This window comes from Leptidea sinapis, chromosome Z (assembly GCF_905404315.1).
Source record: "Leptidea sinapis chromosome Z, ilLepSina1.1, whole genome shotgun sequence".
Classification (NCBI taxonomy): domain Eukaryota; kingdom Metazoa; phylum Arthropoda; class Insecta; order Lepidoptera; family Pieridae; genus Leptidea; species Leptidea sinapis.
Window position 1 is genome coordinate 17,337,631 of NC_066312.1, and position 18,783 is coordinate 17,356,413.

General features: G+C 35.3%; 2 protein-coding genes across 2 annotated transcripts in view; one reads left to right on the top strand and one right to left on the bottom strand.

Moving 5' to 3' along the window:
* LOC126978866 (uncharacterized) overlaps window positions 1-18,783 on the bottom strand; it is a 223,630-nt gene that overhangs the window by 169,973 nt on the left and 34,874 nt on the right. The gene's annotated exons all lie outside the window — the stretch shown is intronic.
* The window catches only part of LOC126978841 (1-phosphatidylinositol 4,5-bisphosphate phosphodiesterase gamma-1), a 34,133-nt gene continuing 20,281 nt past the window's right edge, over window positions 4,932-18,783 (top strand). Inside the window, exons 1-7 of the mRNA XM_050827940.1 lie at window positions 4,932-5,642; window positions 9,653-9,791; window positions 9,871-10,033; window positions 11,744-11,944; window positions 12,370-12,485; window positions 14,253-15,183; window positions 15,314-15,495. Coding sequence (XP_050683897.1) covers window positions 5,285-5,642; window positions 9,653-9,791; window positions 9,871-10,033; window positions 11,744-11,944; window positions 12,370-12,485; window positions 14,253-15,183; window positions 15,314-15,495 — 2,090 coding nt within the window. The 5' untranslated portion in view covers window positions 4,932-5,284. The remainder of the gene's footprint in view (window positions 5,643-9,652; window positions 9,792-9,870; window positions 10,034-11,743; window positions 11,945-12,369; window positions 12,486-14,252; window positions 15,184-15,313; window positions 15,496-18,783) is intronic.

Sequence of the window (18,783 nt, forward strand, 5' to 3'; positions counted from 1 at the left end):
AACAAGGTTTGAACTTGGTGGTTTTAATTTTCAACTTTGACGTTTATCTATCAAACCCTCAAACAATAGATTTAATGTCACTCGTGACGTATTTATTATTTCATTATTATGAGCATTCACTACAAGGCTATCAGCTTAAACAATATTTAAAACATGACTTTAAAAAAAGTATTTCCTAACGACCCGCCTCGGCTTCGTACGAGTGTTATTTCATATTTGGTGAAATAAGAATAGAAGTGTACATAACATAAGGTATTAGGTGCCAATAATTTCGTTACACAAACAAACAAGTTTTAATCAATGGGAGAAGCACATAACGCAGTCAAAGCCCACTCTAGAACTACAAAGCGTAGAATCTCTGGGTTGATATAATTATAGACATTCTTTGATATAAATTAAAAATTCTAAAGTGTTCCTAAATGCCCAAGAATACAATCATGTTTCGGGATAAAAACTTTATAAGAGTTCATAATAGCGTCTTATAATACCGAATTTTAATTTATCTTTTTCTGGCAAATGGATATAAACTGTAACAGATTGGTTCAAAAGGTCCACAATTATTAGGATCAGCATATGGTGTTTGCCAAGCTGGAGCAGACCATAATATAATTCTGTTAAATATACTTGAAATAGAATTAATTTTAATCAAAATAAAACCATTTAAGATAAAAAGACAATAATACCCACTTTCTTGAATAAAGTATTAAAACTAAATGGTCTTACAAACCAATCGCTATATTGTTTGTTAAAGTGTCCTTAACGTTGCGTTAGAGATGCCATGTCAAAAGTTTGTAAATAATTCCAGTGCCAAAGTTCATTTGCCAGACTCTAACTATCAACAGTACGTGTATTGTTGTGTAAACATGTAGAAATTTCGGGTTCGGAAAACATGCGACGAAAAAACAACAAATGTGAAATCTTGAACATTAACGTTGTGCATATCTTGGAATTGCTAGTGAGAAACTCTGCATGAATTGCTTTATATATCAGCATAAAAGTACTAACATTTATGTGGATGAATACAATATTCATTTATTGCGCTATTGTACACAAAAATGACAATTTATATTACATAAGCAATTTAGAAATTCAGAACTATTACAATTATTTTATTCAAAAACTTTTATCCATTATTTCAACTGTTTCACAATCTTCACTACCAGCCTCATCATCGCCAATCTCTAAAACTGATAAATAATAGATTTAGAACCTATTTTTTTTTACCCAGAAATGCCTATAAATTTGCAATACAACTAATTCAGTCCACAACATTTCATTACATGTGATAATTCATACAATAAGCGGGCGCGGGGTATTGTCGGGTCAGCACTTGTCTTGTGTAAACAAATTTGTAAAAATTCTGGTGAAATGTATTAAATTTAATTACATTTTGTGATTTATAAAATAATTTATAGGCATTTCTAGGTAAAAAAAATGGATTCAACATAAGTAATCACCAACATATTTTATACTAAAATCTTCTCCGAAACACGCTGCATCTAATGGTACAAGAATTATGTCGGCCTGATCGGATCAGTAGTTTTCGCAGTATAACCGAAGGAAAAAACCGGCCAGGCACATATCTTGACCTGGCGACACGTCATATTTAACATACCCCGGGTACAAAATTGAGCATAATTTTTAGGCTCATGCCGGCGTATACGTACGTGTACGTAAGGGAGGATATCTGCTGTCGCCATCTTGGCAATTTTGAGAGACCTGTCTACTCTCTGGCTGCGTTTAGATTTTGTGTGATTTCAACGGGCACAATGTTGATTGGGTCACGTACCACAGACTACGCAGGGCGGTCGGTGCATAATTTTGCATTGGCGTATGGTCTGTCCCAATTGGTTGAGTCGCCAACGCGGCTCCCGGATGTGCATAGCCATATGCCGTTCTTATTAGATCTTTTGCTAAATAGACATCCCGATAGTTACCAGGTCTCTGTCGACAACCCTTTCGTATCGTCCGACCATTGCCTGGTCAAGAGTGTAGTGCCTATTCGACGCCCACGTCGCAGACCACCAGCGACCCACCGCGTTTTGCTCTACAATTCAGCATATTGGGATAGTATGCGTTCCTTTTTTGGATCCTACCCTTCGAGCAAGGTTCCAAGGTCCTTCGGGTGATCCTAGTTCCTGCGGCGTTGCAGTAGCCGATGTGATACTGCAGGGCATGGATATTTTTATACCAAGCTCTGTAGTACCAATCGGTGGCAGATCACAGCCCTGGTTCGATGCGTCAGTTAAAGCAGCATTTCACTGCAAAAAACAGGCGTCTCGAACTTGGGTTGCACATATCAATGATATGTTAGACACCTCCAACATACATTGCTATGCACACGACAGCACGAGTGATGCCGAATACACGGGCCATGCAGGTCTCTCTCGGGAAATCATCGATCAGCCCCGGGAAAAACTTGTGTCTTCTATCGAGTCCTTTCTTGAGAGGGTCGCAGAATGGGGTAAATTGAACGTTGTTCAATTTAAGCCCCAGGCGACTCAAGTGTGTGCGTTTACCACTAAAAAAACCCCATTTGTCGTATCACCGCTCTTCGACAACGCTTCCCTTAAAGCCTCGCCTAGTATCGGCGTACTGGGTCTCGAAATCTCGAGTGATTGCCAATTCCGTGGCTATCTAGAAGGCAAAGTTAATTCGGCTTCGAAAAAGGGGGTCGTTAATAGAGCACGGCAACACTTCGAGCCGGCCCACATTCTAGCGCTCTACAAAGTGCAGGTCCGGCCACACATGGAGTATTGCTGTCATCTCTGGTCTGGCGCACCCTGGTATCAGCTCGATCCATTTGACCGCGTGCAACGCAGAGCAGCTCGAATTGTCGGGGACGTAGTGCTCTGTGAACGGCTGGATAACTTGGCGTTGCGTAGAGATGTCGCTTCATTGTGTGTCTTTTACCGCATTTATCACGAGGAGTGTTCCGAAGAGCTGTTTAACGTGATTCCTGCCGCCGAATTCCACCTTCGCACGACACACCACAAGTTAGGATATCATCCCCACCATCTGGATATGTGGCGGTCCTCCACAGTGCGGTTTTCACGGAGCTTTCTTCCACGTATTACAAAGCTATGGAATGAGCTTCCTTGTGCGGTGTTTCCGGGACGATAAGGATACCTTCAAAAAAAGTACGTACACCTTCCTTAAAGGCCGGCAACGATCCTGAGATTCCTCTGGTGTTGCAAGACTTAAACTTAACACCACGTGGCCCGTACGCTTGTTGGTCCTCCTATTCCATCAACAAGGGCGTTGTTGCAGTGAATGTAATACGAAATTTAATATTTATAATTATTAATAAACAAGTGCGTGTAGCTCAACTATCAAACTACAAAAACAAGTTTTAGGGTAGGTAGCGGACGTAGACAGTAAGTGCTATCTGCTTGCGTAGGAGTTTTTTCAGTAACTCTGCCCTTTCAGTATATCCCTTGCTAACTGCAGAAGAATCAATGGATCATTTTCTCGTGGTAATTGTAAACTTAAAACTTTTTGTGAGCCGTCGTTAGTACAATTGTAAAAATGGAACCCTTATTGTTAATACATTTCGGTTTTGTTTTCATATGTCTTTATGTTTTTTATTATTTTCTGTACAAATAATTTATTACATGAACTCATGAATTAATCGTATTTTAGGGATAAATCACGGTGTACGGTAAAAAATCATATCTGGTGAATGATTCTGTGTTTTTCCTATGCAAATACGAAGTAATTAGCAAATTAGACTTATCTCTTTTTCACTTGCGATAATTGCATTTACTATCCTTCTTTGACGTGTAATCGTAATTTAGTCTGCTATTGCAATGTTAAATTATTCATGTGTGCGTTTGTGTATCATTTACGAACACCGAATGTTGTCTAGGTAACCTACCTATACTTTTAAATATCATTGCATACACGCTTAAAATTTATGTTGGTCGAAATCCACTTACCTATAAACGTATTATTTTCGAGATTTTTCTCTATAAGCTCTATTCGAATAATATACATTCTTGTGAAATATTAGGATTTAGGAATATTAATTGCACACTACGAACTTTTCAATATTTGCTACCATTAGACTCATTTTGATCGTACGTCTCGATCGATGTTTATTCAAATTCCTAATTTTATTCTTTTTAGGTAAAAGTTCCTCAACTAAAAAAGTTCCATGTGCACGCGTTGTAAGGATCTATTTTTAACTCACTTTTATTAGCTTCATACGTAAGTTAGGATGCAACCGAAACTATGAACATGATTTTCACAAACTTTTAATTGAATTGTAGAAAGAGTATTAATAAATATTGTTGAAAGTTGGATTGAATTGAAACTTTGCACACTTATCGAGCACCAATGATATACAATAATTTAAGCAATCTGTTCTACTTTTATTACGTTTGTATGTAATATGTAACGGAATCTTTGAACGTGATTTTTGACCCTTGAAAACCTCGGATTACACACTGTGACCAGTGGCGTGGTATCAATTAAATTACATAAGTAGTCTGACGCATTTTTTATGTCAGGATCTTCAGGATAAGCAATTTTTTATGTCCGATTATGTCCAGTAGTGTCATTTTTCAAAAGATTACGAGTGCTAATTTATTGTTAATTCGTTGCTACGACATTATCATCGTTTTAAGACGAAAAAAGCACAGTGAAGTAATAATAAAGTAATAGATAGAAAAAAAAAATTATAGCAAAGTAACATCAAGCAACCCATGCTTATTACAATAAAACATTTTTTTTTTTGTTACTTAATCATACTATTCGTACTTTATGCCCTGAAATAATATTTATCTATAGTCTATTTCTTAGTTTTTTTCTTAGATTAAAAATTTTTTTCTATCTTTTATTTATTCAAGGTTTACTTGACTCAAACAAACTCAAACTGTATTGAAATGTCAAATTACTACAGCTTTATAGTCAAAACTGAAGAGTGAAGACATACTTCAAGACGAAGACTTAGAAATAGACAAATCTGAAAGTGTTCGAAACAATATTATAAAATATTTTAATCAATAATTTTATAATATATATTATGACTATAAATTGTGATTGACACGTATACTGTTCATGTATTCAACTTTTAAGAGAGTCACAGTGCTTATGTGTTTAAGTTAGATTGAGAAACATAAACTGATGCGTAACACAAATCGAATATACTATACTGTGTTTACAGTTTGCATTTTAAGCTCCTGAATTGAATATAATTTTCATGTTGTCGGTTTAGTTCTGGCGCAGTCCGCACAGGTACACGCTCATTAGCTCGCGGTTACTCGTAAGTAAAGGAAGTGCAATGAATCCGGTCTGTTATAACGGGAGCAGTGGTAGACTTATCCACGAAGCCGATCAATTAATATCGTATATAGAAAGGGGTACAACAGTTTTAAAATTATTTCCACGAAAACGACCAGAACGCCGTATTTTGACTGTGCGACGGGAAACTCATCAAGTGCTGTGGTGTAGACAAGGGGCTACCCAGAGACATTCATATGAAGGAGCATTAGACATAAAAGTTATTAAAGAAGTGAGGCATGGAAAATCATCTAAGGATTTTGAGAGATGGCCAGAGGAAACAAAAAGGCTTGAAAATTCAAAATGTTTCACAATTTATTACGGAAGTGATTTTAAATTGCGGACAGTATCTTTTGCAGGTAAGTCATTTACATATTTATTGGATGTGACTATTATTTTAGTTTATTACAACCTTTGAAGTTATAGTATAATATATAAAATAATGGGAGGTAATTGATATTACAATGTCTATTTGTTTCTTTTTTTTCTCAATAGGTATCTGAAACATAGCATAGTGTGAAGTTTTTCATTAGGGCAACTAACAAATTGCACTCTTTACATGCATACTTATATAAATAATTATAATATAAACAGGAGTTAATTCAATTACAAGTTACTACTGCAATCATAATTTAAAACTACATTTTATCATTCATATCATTAAAAAGTATTATTATCCACAAATATTACAATATTAAAATGTAACATAAAAACAAAGTTAATCACTTGTTAAACAACAAGAATAAAAAAATATGGCCAGTAAGTTACATAACCTACAGAGTTTTGGCCATTTTATTTCTGCATTAGTGGTATTACAATTATTATAGAATTGTATATATTATATTTATTTAGTATTTTTTATCTTTAAGTTATTGTCTTTTCTATTTTATATATATAGTAATTATGGGTGTGCATTAGAAATTGGCATCTCAAATTTGGGGTTGGTAAGGGTTTTTTTTTGTGGTTCTTTCCCCCTTTCAATTTATCCTTTTTTTAATTTGCATTTGAAGTTATGTACAATGGAACAATTTTTCAAGTTTATAGAAAAAAAACATTGTGTGAAGGTGAAACAGAACATTTTCCAACATTGTGTTATAACTGCCTTTCTCGGAAGTAATAAAAGTTTTGAAAAATATTTATTAAATAAGTATAATCAAATAATATTGTTTTTTTTTCTATGTTATTACTATGAATATTTTTTTAATCACTACACTGTGATAGAAGCTAATCTGTGGACCACAACTTCCGACAGATACCTGTCTGCCCTACCCCTAGAGCATTTTATAAAATTATGCAATGGCGGAGGAGTTGCCCTTCCGGCAAGGCCGAAGACGCACAGACCCACATTTTAGTCTGAAAAACATTATTTATATGATCATTGTTCAGAGGCAATCAGCAAATAGCTTGCACACCTTTTTCAAAAATAACTTAAAATTAACCTCAAATTAAAATAAAATCATGATAATTAAAGTATTCCTTTCAGAGCTTTGGGGGTTCTAGGGCCTATATATCACTGAAGTACATTTTGGATTATATAGTTGGAAATGTTATTGCAACTAAGTAAGATCATTGAAGGAATTTCTAGAACATTCTATATTGATCAGAAACTTGGCATACAATCTAGAAATTTCTAGAACATTCTTAATTGAGCTTTCAAAATCATTGTTATATTTATATATATAATCATGTATGATAATGTTATTTAAAATAGTTAAAACAGAGTTTGCTTCTATATTTACTTCAAAGACAGTCAAATCAGGTGGTCTCTGGTCATTTAATGATTGGGCAACAGCTGGCATTCATAGGAGCAGACAAAGGCTATATGAACAATAAAGTGAGAGATCATTATATAATCATGATGCATCTTTTCTTGAGTATGTTAAAAAATACTCTAAATTATTTAAAAGTGTTTGTTCTATTGCAAAGTCTATGCATATCAGACAGATAATTAAAAATGCACTGAATAAAATAAGATGACTTGGAATGTGATTAACTGGGAATCTGGAAAGAGTGAAAGACCGCAACATTGAATATAATCTATCAATAATCAATACTATAATTCAATCTCAGCAGGAAGTTGCTTTTGAGATTTTTTTTTCTGAGATTCCAGTTTCTATCACAAACACTCTTGTCTCCTCCACCAGTGTTGCTGAGTCACTTCTTCTGGAAAATGTTAAAGAATTCCAACAAACTTTCAAGTTTAGTTTTGTTAGCCCTGAAGAAATAATTAAAACTTTTAAGTCACTCGACATGAAAAGAACTGATGATATATGGGGCATTTCTGTTAAAATAATAAGTTCAATAATTGGTGTCATAGCACCATATCTTGCAATAGTCTTTAATAATTGTATTAATTGTGGAGTGTTTCCTGACCTTCTGAAACAAAGTAAAATTACACCAATATTTAAGTCGGGATGATCTTCTGACCCGAATAACTATCGTTCATAATATGTGTCGGTTTTGCCGACCCTTAGTAAAAATTTTGAAAAAATTTTTTTAAGCCAAATGCTTACTTAGTTTAACTCTCATAAGTTACTTCATTTGAAACAATTTGGCTTTACTAGGGAATGTTCAACAGGTGCTGCCCTAATTAAGAATATTTTTGATGCCTGGGAGGAATCACAGAATGCACTTGGCATCTTCTGTGATTTATCTAAGGCTTTTGATTGTGTGCAACATTCAATGCTGGTCAGGAAGCTATACCAGAGTGGCATAAACGGAACTGCGCTCGATCTTCTGACTTCATCTAAATAATAGAATTCAGAAGGTTGATGTGAATGGCAGGAGATCTCCTGGGACTCCTCTACTATGGAGGTACCAGAAGGGTCTTATTCTAGGACCGTTCCTCCACCTTATCTATATAAATGATCTTCCTAATCTTATAGAGAAAAAACATAAGGTAGTTTTGTTTGCGGACGACACTTCACGGATTTTCAAAGTGAAAAGAAACCAAGCTATGTATGACGAAGTGAACGATATTCTATCTGGCATCGTTTACTGGTTTAGCGCTAATAACCTATTATTAAATAGCAAGAAAACTAAATACATTAAATTTACCGTACCAAATGTAAATGCAAATGTTTTGTTAAACAGAGAGGTGACAGAACCGGTGGAATCTGCTATATTTCTTGTCATAACTCTAGATTCCAAATTACAATGGGGCCCCATATTGAAGGATTGGCGAACAGACTTAGTTCTGCAGCATACACGGTTAAAAAAGATTAGACAATTAACTGACATAGATACGGCGCGCTTAGTATACTTTAGTTATTTCCATACTATTACGTCCTATGGTATATTGCTATGGAGCAACACTGCCGATATTAATACAATATTTGTGCTGCAGAAGAGGGCTATTCGCGCTATTTATAACCTAGGTCCTAAAGAATCATTGAGAGCAAAATTCAAAGAAATTAACATCTCGACTGTTTCTTCTCAATATATTCTTGATAATGTAATGTATGTTCATAGGCACATAAGTGAATGACAGAAGAAATCACAGAAGATACAAAGTGCATTCTGTGAAACCTCCCAAGCTTTAAATATAATCTTGATAAGCTCAATAACTGCATTAGTAGTTGAATGTTAAGGACATTCAACTACTAATGCTAATGATAAGCCAAACTATTTCCCACTAATTTAAAGTGTTGTGAGTGTTAAAGTAAGTTAGCATTTAGTTTAAAATTATTGAAGTGAAACTTCTTTATCGATGTATGAGAGAGATTTTATGAAAAATCGTCACGATTTTGGTTACGCACCATGTTGTTTTTTCATGACTATATTGTGACATAAGAAAAAAAAATATATATATATATGTACACATATTAGGCTGAAAATAATAAAATAAGTAGACTAATTTGTATACATGTGTATTATAATAAAATAGCTTTAATTTAATATTGATTTTTTTTTTCTTAAGCCTTATCTATCGACTTTCTGTGAAGTTGTAATTGGGTGAAAAATTATATATCATAAAGAAGTTTCACTTCTCACCTGTGTACTCTGGTACACACACATTTTTTCAATAATTATACTAGGGGTCGGCAATAATGAAACAGGACAATAGCGAATGTAATCAGAATAGTGTTCCAACATAAATATTGTTCTAATTTTAGTTTATTTCAGAAGGTCGGGAAACACTAATGTACTGAAAGTAAAATATTGTTACCACTAAATATGTTCATATTTAGTAAGATCAGATTGTGAACTATTGAGTTCTGGAATATTGTTATGTAAATAAGTTGAATACGTGAGACTGTTTGGCGAGGTATTACGCTAATGCTTGCATGGTCAAGGCTAACATCTGCAGTTTCAGTAGAATGGTGATGCAAACAATCGGAATTTAAAATTAGTTTCGCTTACATTTTAGCTCAAACTGACAAAGAAGTTGAATCTTGGATAAAAGGTTTGAAATTTCTTATTGAAGAGGCTATAAGTGCTCCATATCCATTACAAATTGAGAGGTGGCTCAGGAAAGAATTTTATGCTATTGAAAATTCACATGAAAAGTAAGTAAAACCAAGTAGATGTTTTTTTTTTTTCACTAAATATTTAAACTATATTTTTAAATTACGTGATCATTTTCAGAGTAACATTGAAGGATGTAAAAACATTTCTGCCAAAGATTAACTGCAAGATTTCCACAAGTAAATTGAGAGATATATTCCAAGAGATTGATACTACAAGAAGAGGAGAAATTGGATTTGATGACTTTTCTATGCTTTATCATAAATTAATTTTTGATGAAAATGTAAGTAGTCCATATATATCAAAGGTTCATACCATCACCTAGATTTGAATTAACAGTGATTGTAGTTGTAAAATATTTAGTTATACATTATTAGATGAAACATAAGCTATATATACATGGATACCTGCTTACTTTTTTTAAAGTTGGTTCATATTATAACCGTGACTTTGCCGGATGATAAAACGGACATAACGAAACATTGCCTTGTTTAGAGAAGCGCATCGTAACGTACCAATAAAAATTGATCCACAACTACTACATAAATACTTGATATTTATGCAATTTATATATGATAACTAGCTGACCCGACAGACTTTGTTCTATATATAATAAATAAAATAATGTTTTTATATGATTTTGCCAATAATATATCATAACATCAAAAATTACTTCGTAAAATATGCACCCTGCTGTCGTAATGAAATTGTTTCACAGCAGAACTGTCAAACCGTGCCTCAATAAATTCTCTCATAGAAATTATGTATGGACACATCAAAGGAAAAACAAATTTGTTGTTTTTATTTAATTTAGCAGCATCTTCCTATTTATTCACCTTTTAAACCGTCTCTGGACTTCCAGAAATAATTCAAGACCAAAATTAGCTTAATCGGCCCAGCCGTTCTCGAGTTTTAGCGAGATTGACGAACAGCAATTCATTTTTATATATATAGATTTAGACTGTTACACAAAATCTGGGAGTGGCATCATTTATTCCAGTTTAACCCTTAGAAGACAGAGGTTTGTGTCTCCCTTTGTTATATCGCCTCGATTTGCCAAAACTCCCCTTATTACCACAGCCTGTATTAGCATACCTGGCGTCGATATATACCGAGCGTCGTTCAGTTCCGTGGTCATTTAGATGGAAAGGACAATTGGCTTCAAAAAACCTAATGTGCTCAATAAGGCGAAACAGTACTTCACTATAAGCTAAAAGGCGCAAATTCGGCCTCATAATATGTATCGTTCCCGCCTCTGGACGCGGGCTCCCCAATATCAGCTTCTTCCATTTGATGGAATACAACGAAGAGCAGTTCGAATCATCAAAGATCAAGTCATTTCCGATCAGCTTGATTCGTTTTCTCCCTTCTGAAAGGCCGGCAACGCATATTTTGACAATACTAGATATTGACATATTTGGTGATTTTCAATCGTTTTTTCCTTTCCATCCGCTTGCCGCGTGCCGCGTCTAATGTAAAAACTTATTTGTACATGGGTATGTAAAGAGAGAATTAGTTTTTTTAGCAGTTTTGCCTTCAAATGGGTGAATATTATTGGAATGATAACTTCCAAACCTAGGCTAGATCAAGTTCGTTTCAGATGAATTTTCTTCCACTTAGACTAAATAACAACAGCACGTAATCTGATTATTACATTGCATAGAGTAGGTATGAGAATGTTTGGGACAGGAAACATACATATAATATGCATTGCAAAGATTGCAAAGGTGACCCTTGCATAATATTGTAAGCGAATGGCGACGTTTTGAAATATACAATAAATATTCCATACGCAGGTGATAAATTTAAGCCTGAAAACTTATATTAGAAATTCAAATTAGCAGACGGCTCCGTCAATTCAATATATTTAAGACACAGGAAAGTTTTATAACCCTTCACGTTTTCTTATTGAATTACTACATTCAAATTGCTAAAGAGGCCATTTGGCTATAAATTTGTGATTGAAATAATTGAGACTATATTTTGTTTTTAGAATGTTCACGATATTTTTGACAAGTATTCGCTATACTGCGCGAATGGGACCACAATTTCGCTGCATGAATTTCAAAGATTTTTGCAAGTGGAACAACATGATCGCTTGGGGGATGATGAAGCACGAGCTTCACAATTCATTAGAGACTATCTCCGAGATCCACAGAGAGATATATACGAACCTCACTTCACGCTAAGCGAGGTAAGTTTCTCAAATTTGTAGTGTGTCGATCCTGCGTGGAAAGTCTGACGCACATTTTGGTGGTTTATGAATTATAACCCCAAGAACACTGTGCTCACATACTGCGACAAGAAAACGATTGTAGATTTTTGCAAAATAAAACTCAGTGCAAAATGAATTTTGTGAATATCATGTGTATCAAAACCAACACGAATATATGATTTTCATATATCATTTCATTGTATCCAATGACAATCGTTAAAATAAACAACCTTGTTATCCCCTTGATATTGCATTTTGCAAAATATTATAAATTGTAATTTGCTGCTACCGGACCAGCTGCAAAATATGTCGCTCATACATAAAACATTCAAGACGTTTATGTTGAAATCATTTCAGCTCTATGTAACTTTACATTCTCACACTTTTTTGATGTACTTTTACAGTTTATTGAAATGCTATTTTCTAAACAAAATACTATATGGGATAGTAGATATGATGGCGTCACCCAAGATATGACAAGACCGTTAGCACATTATTGGATATCATCTTCCCATAACACGTGAGTTATCTAAACTCTTTTTGTATTTTCGTTTGTAATGTATATTACCTTACCTTACATACTAAGAAACTGATCAACCGTATTTAAAAGTTCTTTCGCCTATAAAAATATTAGGGAGTAACATTTGATTTAAAAAAAAATACACGAAAATTTGCATTAACCTAAGGGAAATTTCGTAAGGATAATTTGCCTTTAAAATTCAGTGATGGTACCTATGCTGCGAAAAAAAATATGTCAGTCCATTTATAAAGTTTCTTACGAGGGCGGCACTGAAAATTTCGGGAATCAAGGAAGTGACACAACATTACTATTTAAAAATGTATTTATTGCTTTTCGAAGTATTCTCTGCGAAATTTGACATATTTTTCAATACGATGGAACCAATCATTGAAGCAACTATTCTATTCGGAAGTTGGGGTCTCCAAAATGGCCGTCTAGGCGTAGGTGATGAAAATCACCACGCAATTTATTCTTTATTTTAGGGAAAGTATAGAAATCATTAGGGCTTAGGTCGGGGCTGTACGGCGAATGGTCCAATAATTCTATGTTTTCTTGATCTAAAAACTCTTTTGTTCTATGCGCGGTTTGAGAACTTGCATTGTCGTGATGGAGGATGATGAGGCGGTTGCTGTTCTCTTTACGGAGTTCAGAAACGACCTGTGGCACACAAATGCTAGCATACCATTCTGCATTAACCATTCTTTGTCCCTCAAGAGGAATAGTCGCAACATGGCCGGTTTTGGAGACAAACGTGGCCACCATTTTTTTGCAACACTCCGTGAACGAACAATTTTTGTTGGCTTTAACTCATTTTCGAACACCCAAACTGGTGACTGGTTTGTTTTGGGCTCGTACGCGTATATCCAGGATTCGTCACCTAATACGATGTTGTATACAGCATTTGAGGATCCTGCGTGGAATCTTTCGAGAGTTCTGACGCACCAAGTAACGCGAGCCGCTTTTTGCTCTTAACAGAGCAAATGCGATATCCATGGGGAAAACAACTTTTTTACACCTAATTCTTCATGCAAGATTATTTGTATTTGACTCATGCCAATGTCTAAAGTTGCCTGAATTTCGCGGTATGTCACATGTCGATCTTCCTCTATCAGCTTACGCACAGCATCAACGTTTTCTTTGGTGCCTGAAGTTTTTGGACTGAGCTAGACACACCCACGTTAAAATTCAGCAAACCAGCGATAAATTGTGGTTTTGGATGGGGCTTCATCACCAAATGCAAGAAACATCCGGTCAACACACTGTTTTTGTGTTAAACCACTTCGAAAGTCATAATAAATCATCGCTCTAGAATTTTCTCGAGTCAATTCCATTTTCTCAACGACTAACAAGTTTGACAAGACCGATAATCTTTTTTTAAATAAATAAATGGTATTATATTTTTAAAACCAAGGAGTTTTCAATTAAAAATATTTTAATATGACAGGAACAGTGGAAATATTCTATTCCCGATACTTTTAGTGCAGCCTATGTATATTTTAGTAAAATTAAACTATTAACATATTTTTCTTCGTGTATTACTTCTTACTTATATATAGTACTTATATTATATTAGTTCTATTGCTCATTGTTAACTTTCTCATAATCTACGAAATCCTTTAACATTTGCCTGCCGTCTGATTTACGTATTGGTTTATAACCAATGAGCAATTTAGGACAAATTACATTGAAATTTACTGCTAACCGCAGGTTAGATTATTTCTACATACAATCTCTATTTTTAAATGCGTGCATTATTTTGTTTTCCAGATATTTAACAGGAGATCAATTGTCTAGTGAATCATCCATAGAAGCATATGTACGTTGTTTACGTTCTGGTTGTCGCTGCATTGAGTTAGATTGTTGGGATGGACCAGATGGAACACCCTTAATATATCATGGTCATACATTAACAACAAAAATAAGATTTGTAGATGTTTTGCGCACCATAAAAGAACATGCCTTTTTCAGCACCGATTATCCACTGATCTTATCAATCGAGGATAATTGTTCGTTGGGCCAACAAAGGAGAATGGCTAGTGCTTTTCAAGATGTATTCGGTGACATGTTAGTCATCCAACCGTTCGCGAAGGGCGAAACATGTTTGCCATCACCTCATGATTTACGAAAGAAAATAATTCTGAAGCACAAGAAACTTCCAGAAGGTGCTGAAGAAAACTCGTTCTCAATCCGCCAAGAGGAATGCAAAGATCTAGATCTTCGCCATTCTATCAAAAATGGTATCCTATTATTAGAGGATCCAGTTGATAAAGAATGGAACCCACATGCTTTCGTGCTTACTGAAAACAAACTTTACTATACAGAACATTATAGCACACAAAACGAGAACGATATTGACAGTGATGGTGAACAGGAGTGTGATACCATGAATGTTCCACAAGATGAGTTGCACTTCGGAGAATCTTGGTTTCATGGTAAACTGGCTGGTAACAGACAAGAAGCTGAAAATTTACTAAGGCTTCATTCACATCTAGGTGATGGCACGTTTCTTGTTAGGGAAAGTGTTACGTTTGTCGGCGATTATTGTTTGTCATTCTGGAGGCAAGGCAAAGTGAACCATTGCCGAATAAAATTGAAACAAGAGCGAGGCTTGACGAAGTATTATTTGATTGATTCTGTTTGCTTTGATAGTCTGTATAGCCTCATAACGCACTATAGACAGCATCCACTTCGAAGCCAGGTATTTACTTAGAATACAAGTATTTTTAATATAGTATACAGGAATTCAGCTCTCGCGTGAATCGCTTACAAATTCATTTTCCTAGCCAATAGAATGATCACTGATGAACCGTTATTAAATTCTGTTTTAGGAGTTCCTGATAACATTAAAAGAGCCTGTACCGCAGCCCAATAAACACGAGGGAAAAGAGTGGTATCATCCATTTTGTACAAGAGCTCAAGCTGAAGAACTTCTTAGGAAAGCAAATATAGATTCTGCATTTTTAGTAAGACCCAGCGAAAAAGAACCAGGTTCTTATGCAATCAGCTTCAGGTATGTTACGTTTTTAACTAGATAATAGTCATAAGAAAAACGTTTATGTTTATATTTGTCGCCTTTGTAATTAATAATTAAACTTTATCTGGAATATACCAAAACGTGGATAAATATGCAATGTTGGTCCAGGTACCAGGTCTTGGCCCTTTTATTATTTCCTCTAACTTTATAGTTGATTGTGACAGCAAGGGTCGAAAGAATCAATTCCCGAAGTATTTAGACGGCTATAGTCCGAGTAGGAATTGATTCTTTCGACCCGTGTTAAACACGCTACTTTTCATTTCGAATATGAGGAAAATAAAACTAGTTGTTTATCTAAAGTATTTATTAATAATATTAGTAGTACCTATTTAAAATTAATAGTCAAAAGTACAATTTGTGAAATTAAAAGTTATATTTGTTTTTGGAATGTTTATGCTTTTTGATATATTATAACAAATTTGGCTGTTCTGGATATCTGTAAAAGTAGGAGACCGCTATTTCATCAGACGATGGATTTCGTGGCGGATACTCCCTGGAAGTTTTTGGCTGAGGCGAATTGGGGCGTATTTTTATAATTTCAGTTAATTTTTATTTTGGACTGAATCCTCAATGTAGCCTTCGGTGACTGTGCTGGATTTCCAGCCTCCAGCTTTCTTTACATAAAACTCTTCACAGCTGACAGCAGTTCTATTTTTAAAGTTCATTCCGGCCCTTGAGTGGGAAGTTATTTGTAAGAGGTTTTCCCTCTCTACGGAGGGAAGCAGCATTTTCCACCCAATAATTAGATCAAAACAATATTACTTTCCGAGTATGAGAAATGAAAAAGTATTTTTTATTTCACAATGGTAATCATTATTCGTGTAACGGACTTATTCAATGTTTTTTGAAGAAATATGTAATATTCCATTTAGTACCAATAACCAAACAAGAATACTTTTACTTTTAAATATGTGTGAATTTCGACAAGGAGTTCCTGTGCTCCCTGGACCGCAAAAGCGCCCAGACGTGTTTTCTGTGTTTAAATTTCTCGGAAAATAAATAAAATATCTAAATTAGGGCTGTGACGTACCAGGCAAACATAAGTTGCAGTCGTTGTGTAACGCGTAGTCAGTCTGCACACTACAGCGGTGGTGCACGCCGCTGTGCACGTGTTCCTCCCACCTCACATACGTCACCCGCCTGTCGATTGCCGCAATTCGTAAGCGGTTCTGATAGCATTTGCTATAGGAGTTGTTACAAGGGGAATAAAATCTATGTCAGCTAACTTAACACACTGGGTCCAAAAACTCCAGCCAATTTTTCATTTTAACGTAATAAAGGGAACAGAGAAGACTTGGAACACTCTATCGCCACTCAGCTGGCAGCATGAAGGCAGAAATGAAAAAAATGATGAACCTTTTGGCAACGAAGTAAGAAAATGAGTTTCAGCAAATTAATTCGACCCTGAAAGGAATCCAACTTTCTAACGGCATTATTGAAATTCAGTTGCATTCTTAGAAGCCTAAAAAGAAGAGTGTAGAGAGAATAAAGTAAAAGAAGACATGAAATATATTTCATTTTCGGAAAACATAGTTGCGGATTTGCAACAAGAAAATCGAAAAAGTAACTTAGAAAGAGTGAACGCATATGAAGCATTTCTGATGCTTTAAAATTGCGCAACTAAAACTATCCCTTAGTGCTTACAAACTGTCCCGGCACGCGGATCAGTTCGGTTAGGCGAGTGAGCGCGATTGAATCCCTGTCAAGCGAGATTTGTAGAACAGATTAAACATTAAGGATTTTTCAATTTAAAATGCCTTCATGTGTTGTTAAGTGGTGTAGAAATCATACGGATCATCATACTAAGTGTAGTGGAATCACTTCTCGGGTAAGTACACTAATTACTTAAAACACAATAAAACATTTTGTAAGAGTGGTGGCATTATGCATATAGTGGTAGCACATTTTAGATACGTTTTATTATACACCTAAAATATTATATCTAGTTACAAGCTGACTTCATTTTTGATTTTGCCTTCTTTGAAGACGGTATTCTGTGGATGTTATTTGTGTTTGGGTGATTTCCTCTCTCTTTTAAACTCTTCATGTATAAAAATTTGTATGTACGAGGGCGGCACTGAAAGTTTCGGTAATCAAGTAAGTGACAAAACATTAGTATTTAAAAATGTATTTATTGCTTTTCGAAGTATTCTCCGCGAAGTTTGACACATTTTTCCATATGAATCGTTGAAGCAACCATTCCATTCGGAAGTTGGGGTCCCCAAAATGGCCGTTTTGTAGGCGACCACAGCTTCTTCAGGTGATGAAAATCTCTGACCACGCAATTTATTCTTTATTTTAGGGAAAGTATACAAATCATAAGGGCTTGGGTCGGGGCTGTACACCGGATGGTCTAATAATTCTATGTTTTCTTGCTCTAAAAACTCTTTTGTTCTGTGCGCGGTGCGAAAACTCGCATTGTCGTGATGGAGGATGATGCGGCGGTTGCAGTTCTCATTACGGGGTTCAGAAACGACCTGTGGCAAACAAATGCTAGCATACCATTCTGCATTAACCGTTCTTTGTCCCTCAATAGGAATAGTCGCAACATGGCCGGGTTTTGGAGAAAAAATTGGACACCATTTTTTTTTGCAACACTCCGTGAACGAACAATTTTTGTTGGCTTTAAGTCATTTTCGAACACCCAAACTCGTGACTGGTTTTTTGTTTCGGGTTCATACGAGTATATCCAGGATTCGTCACCTAATACGATGTTGTATACAGCATTTGAGGATCCTGCGTGGAATCTTTCGAGAGTTCTGACGCACCAAGTAACGCGAGCCGCTTTTTGCTCTTAACAGAGCAAATGCGATATCCATCGGGAAAACAACTTTTTTACACCTAATTCTTCATGCAAGATTATTTGTATTTGACTCATGCCAATGTCTAAAGTTGCCTGAATTTCGCGGTATGTCACATGTCGATCTTCCTCAATCAGGTTACGCACAGCATTAACGTTTTCTTTGGTGACTGCAGTTTTTGGACGACCCTAGACGGGGATCATCACTGAGCTTGACACGTCCACGTTGAAATTCAGCAAACCAGCGATAAATTGTGGTTTTTGATGGGGCTTCATCACCAAATGCAGAAATCATCCGGTCAACACACTGTTTTTATGTTAAACCACTTCGAAAGTCATAATAAATCATCGCTCTAGAATTTTCTCGAGTCAATTCCATTTTCTCAACAACTAAGCAAGTTTGAAAAGACCTTGTAACAAGACCGAGAATCTTTTTTTAAATAAATAAATGGTATTCGATTTTT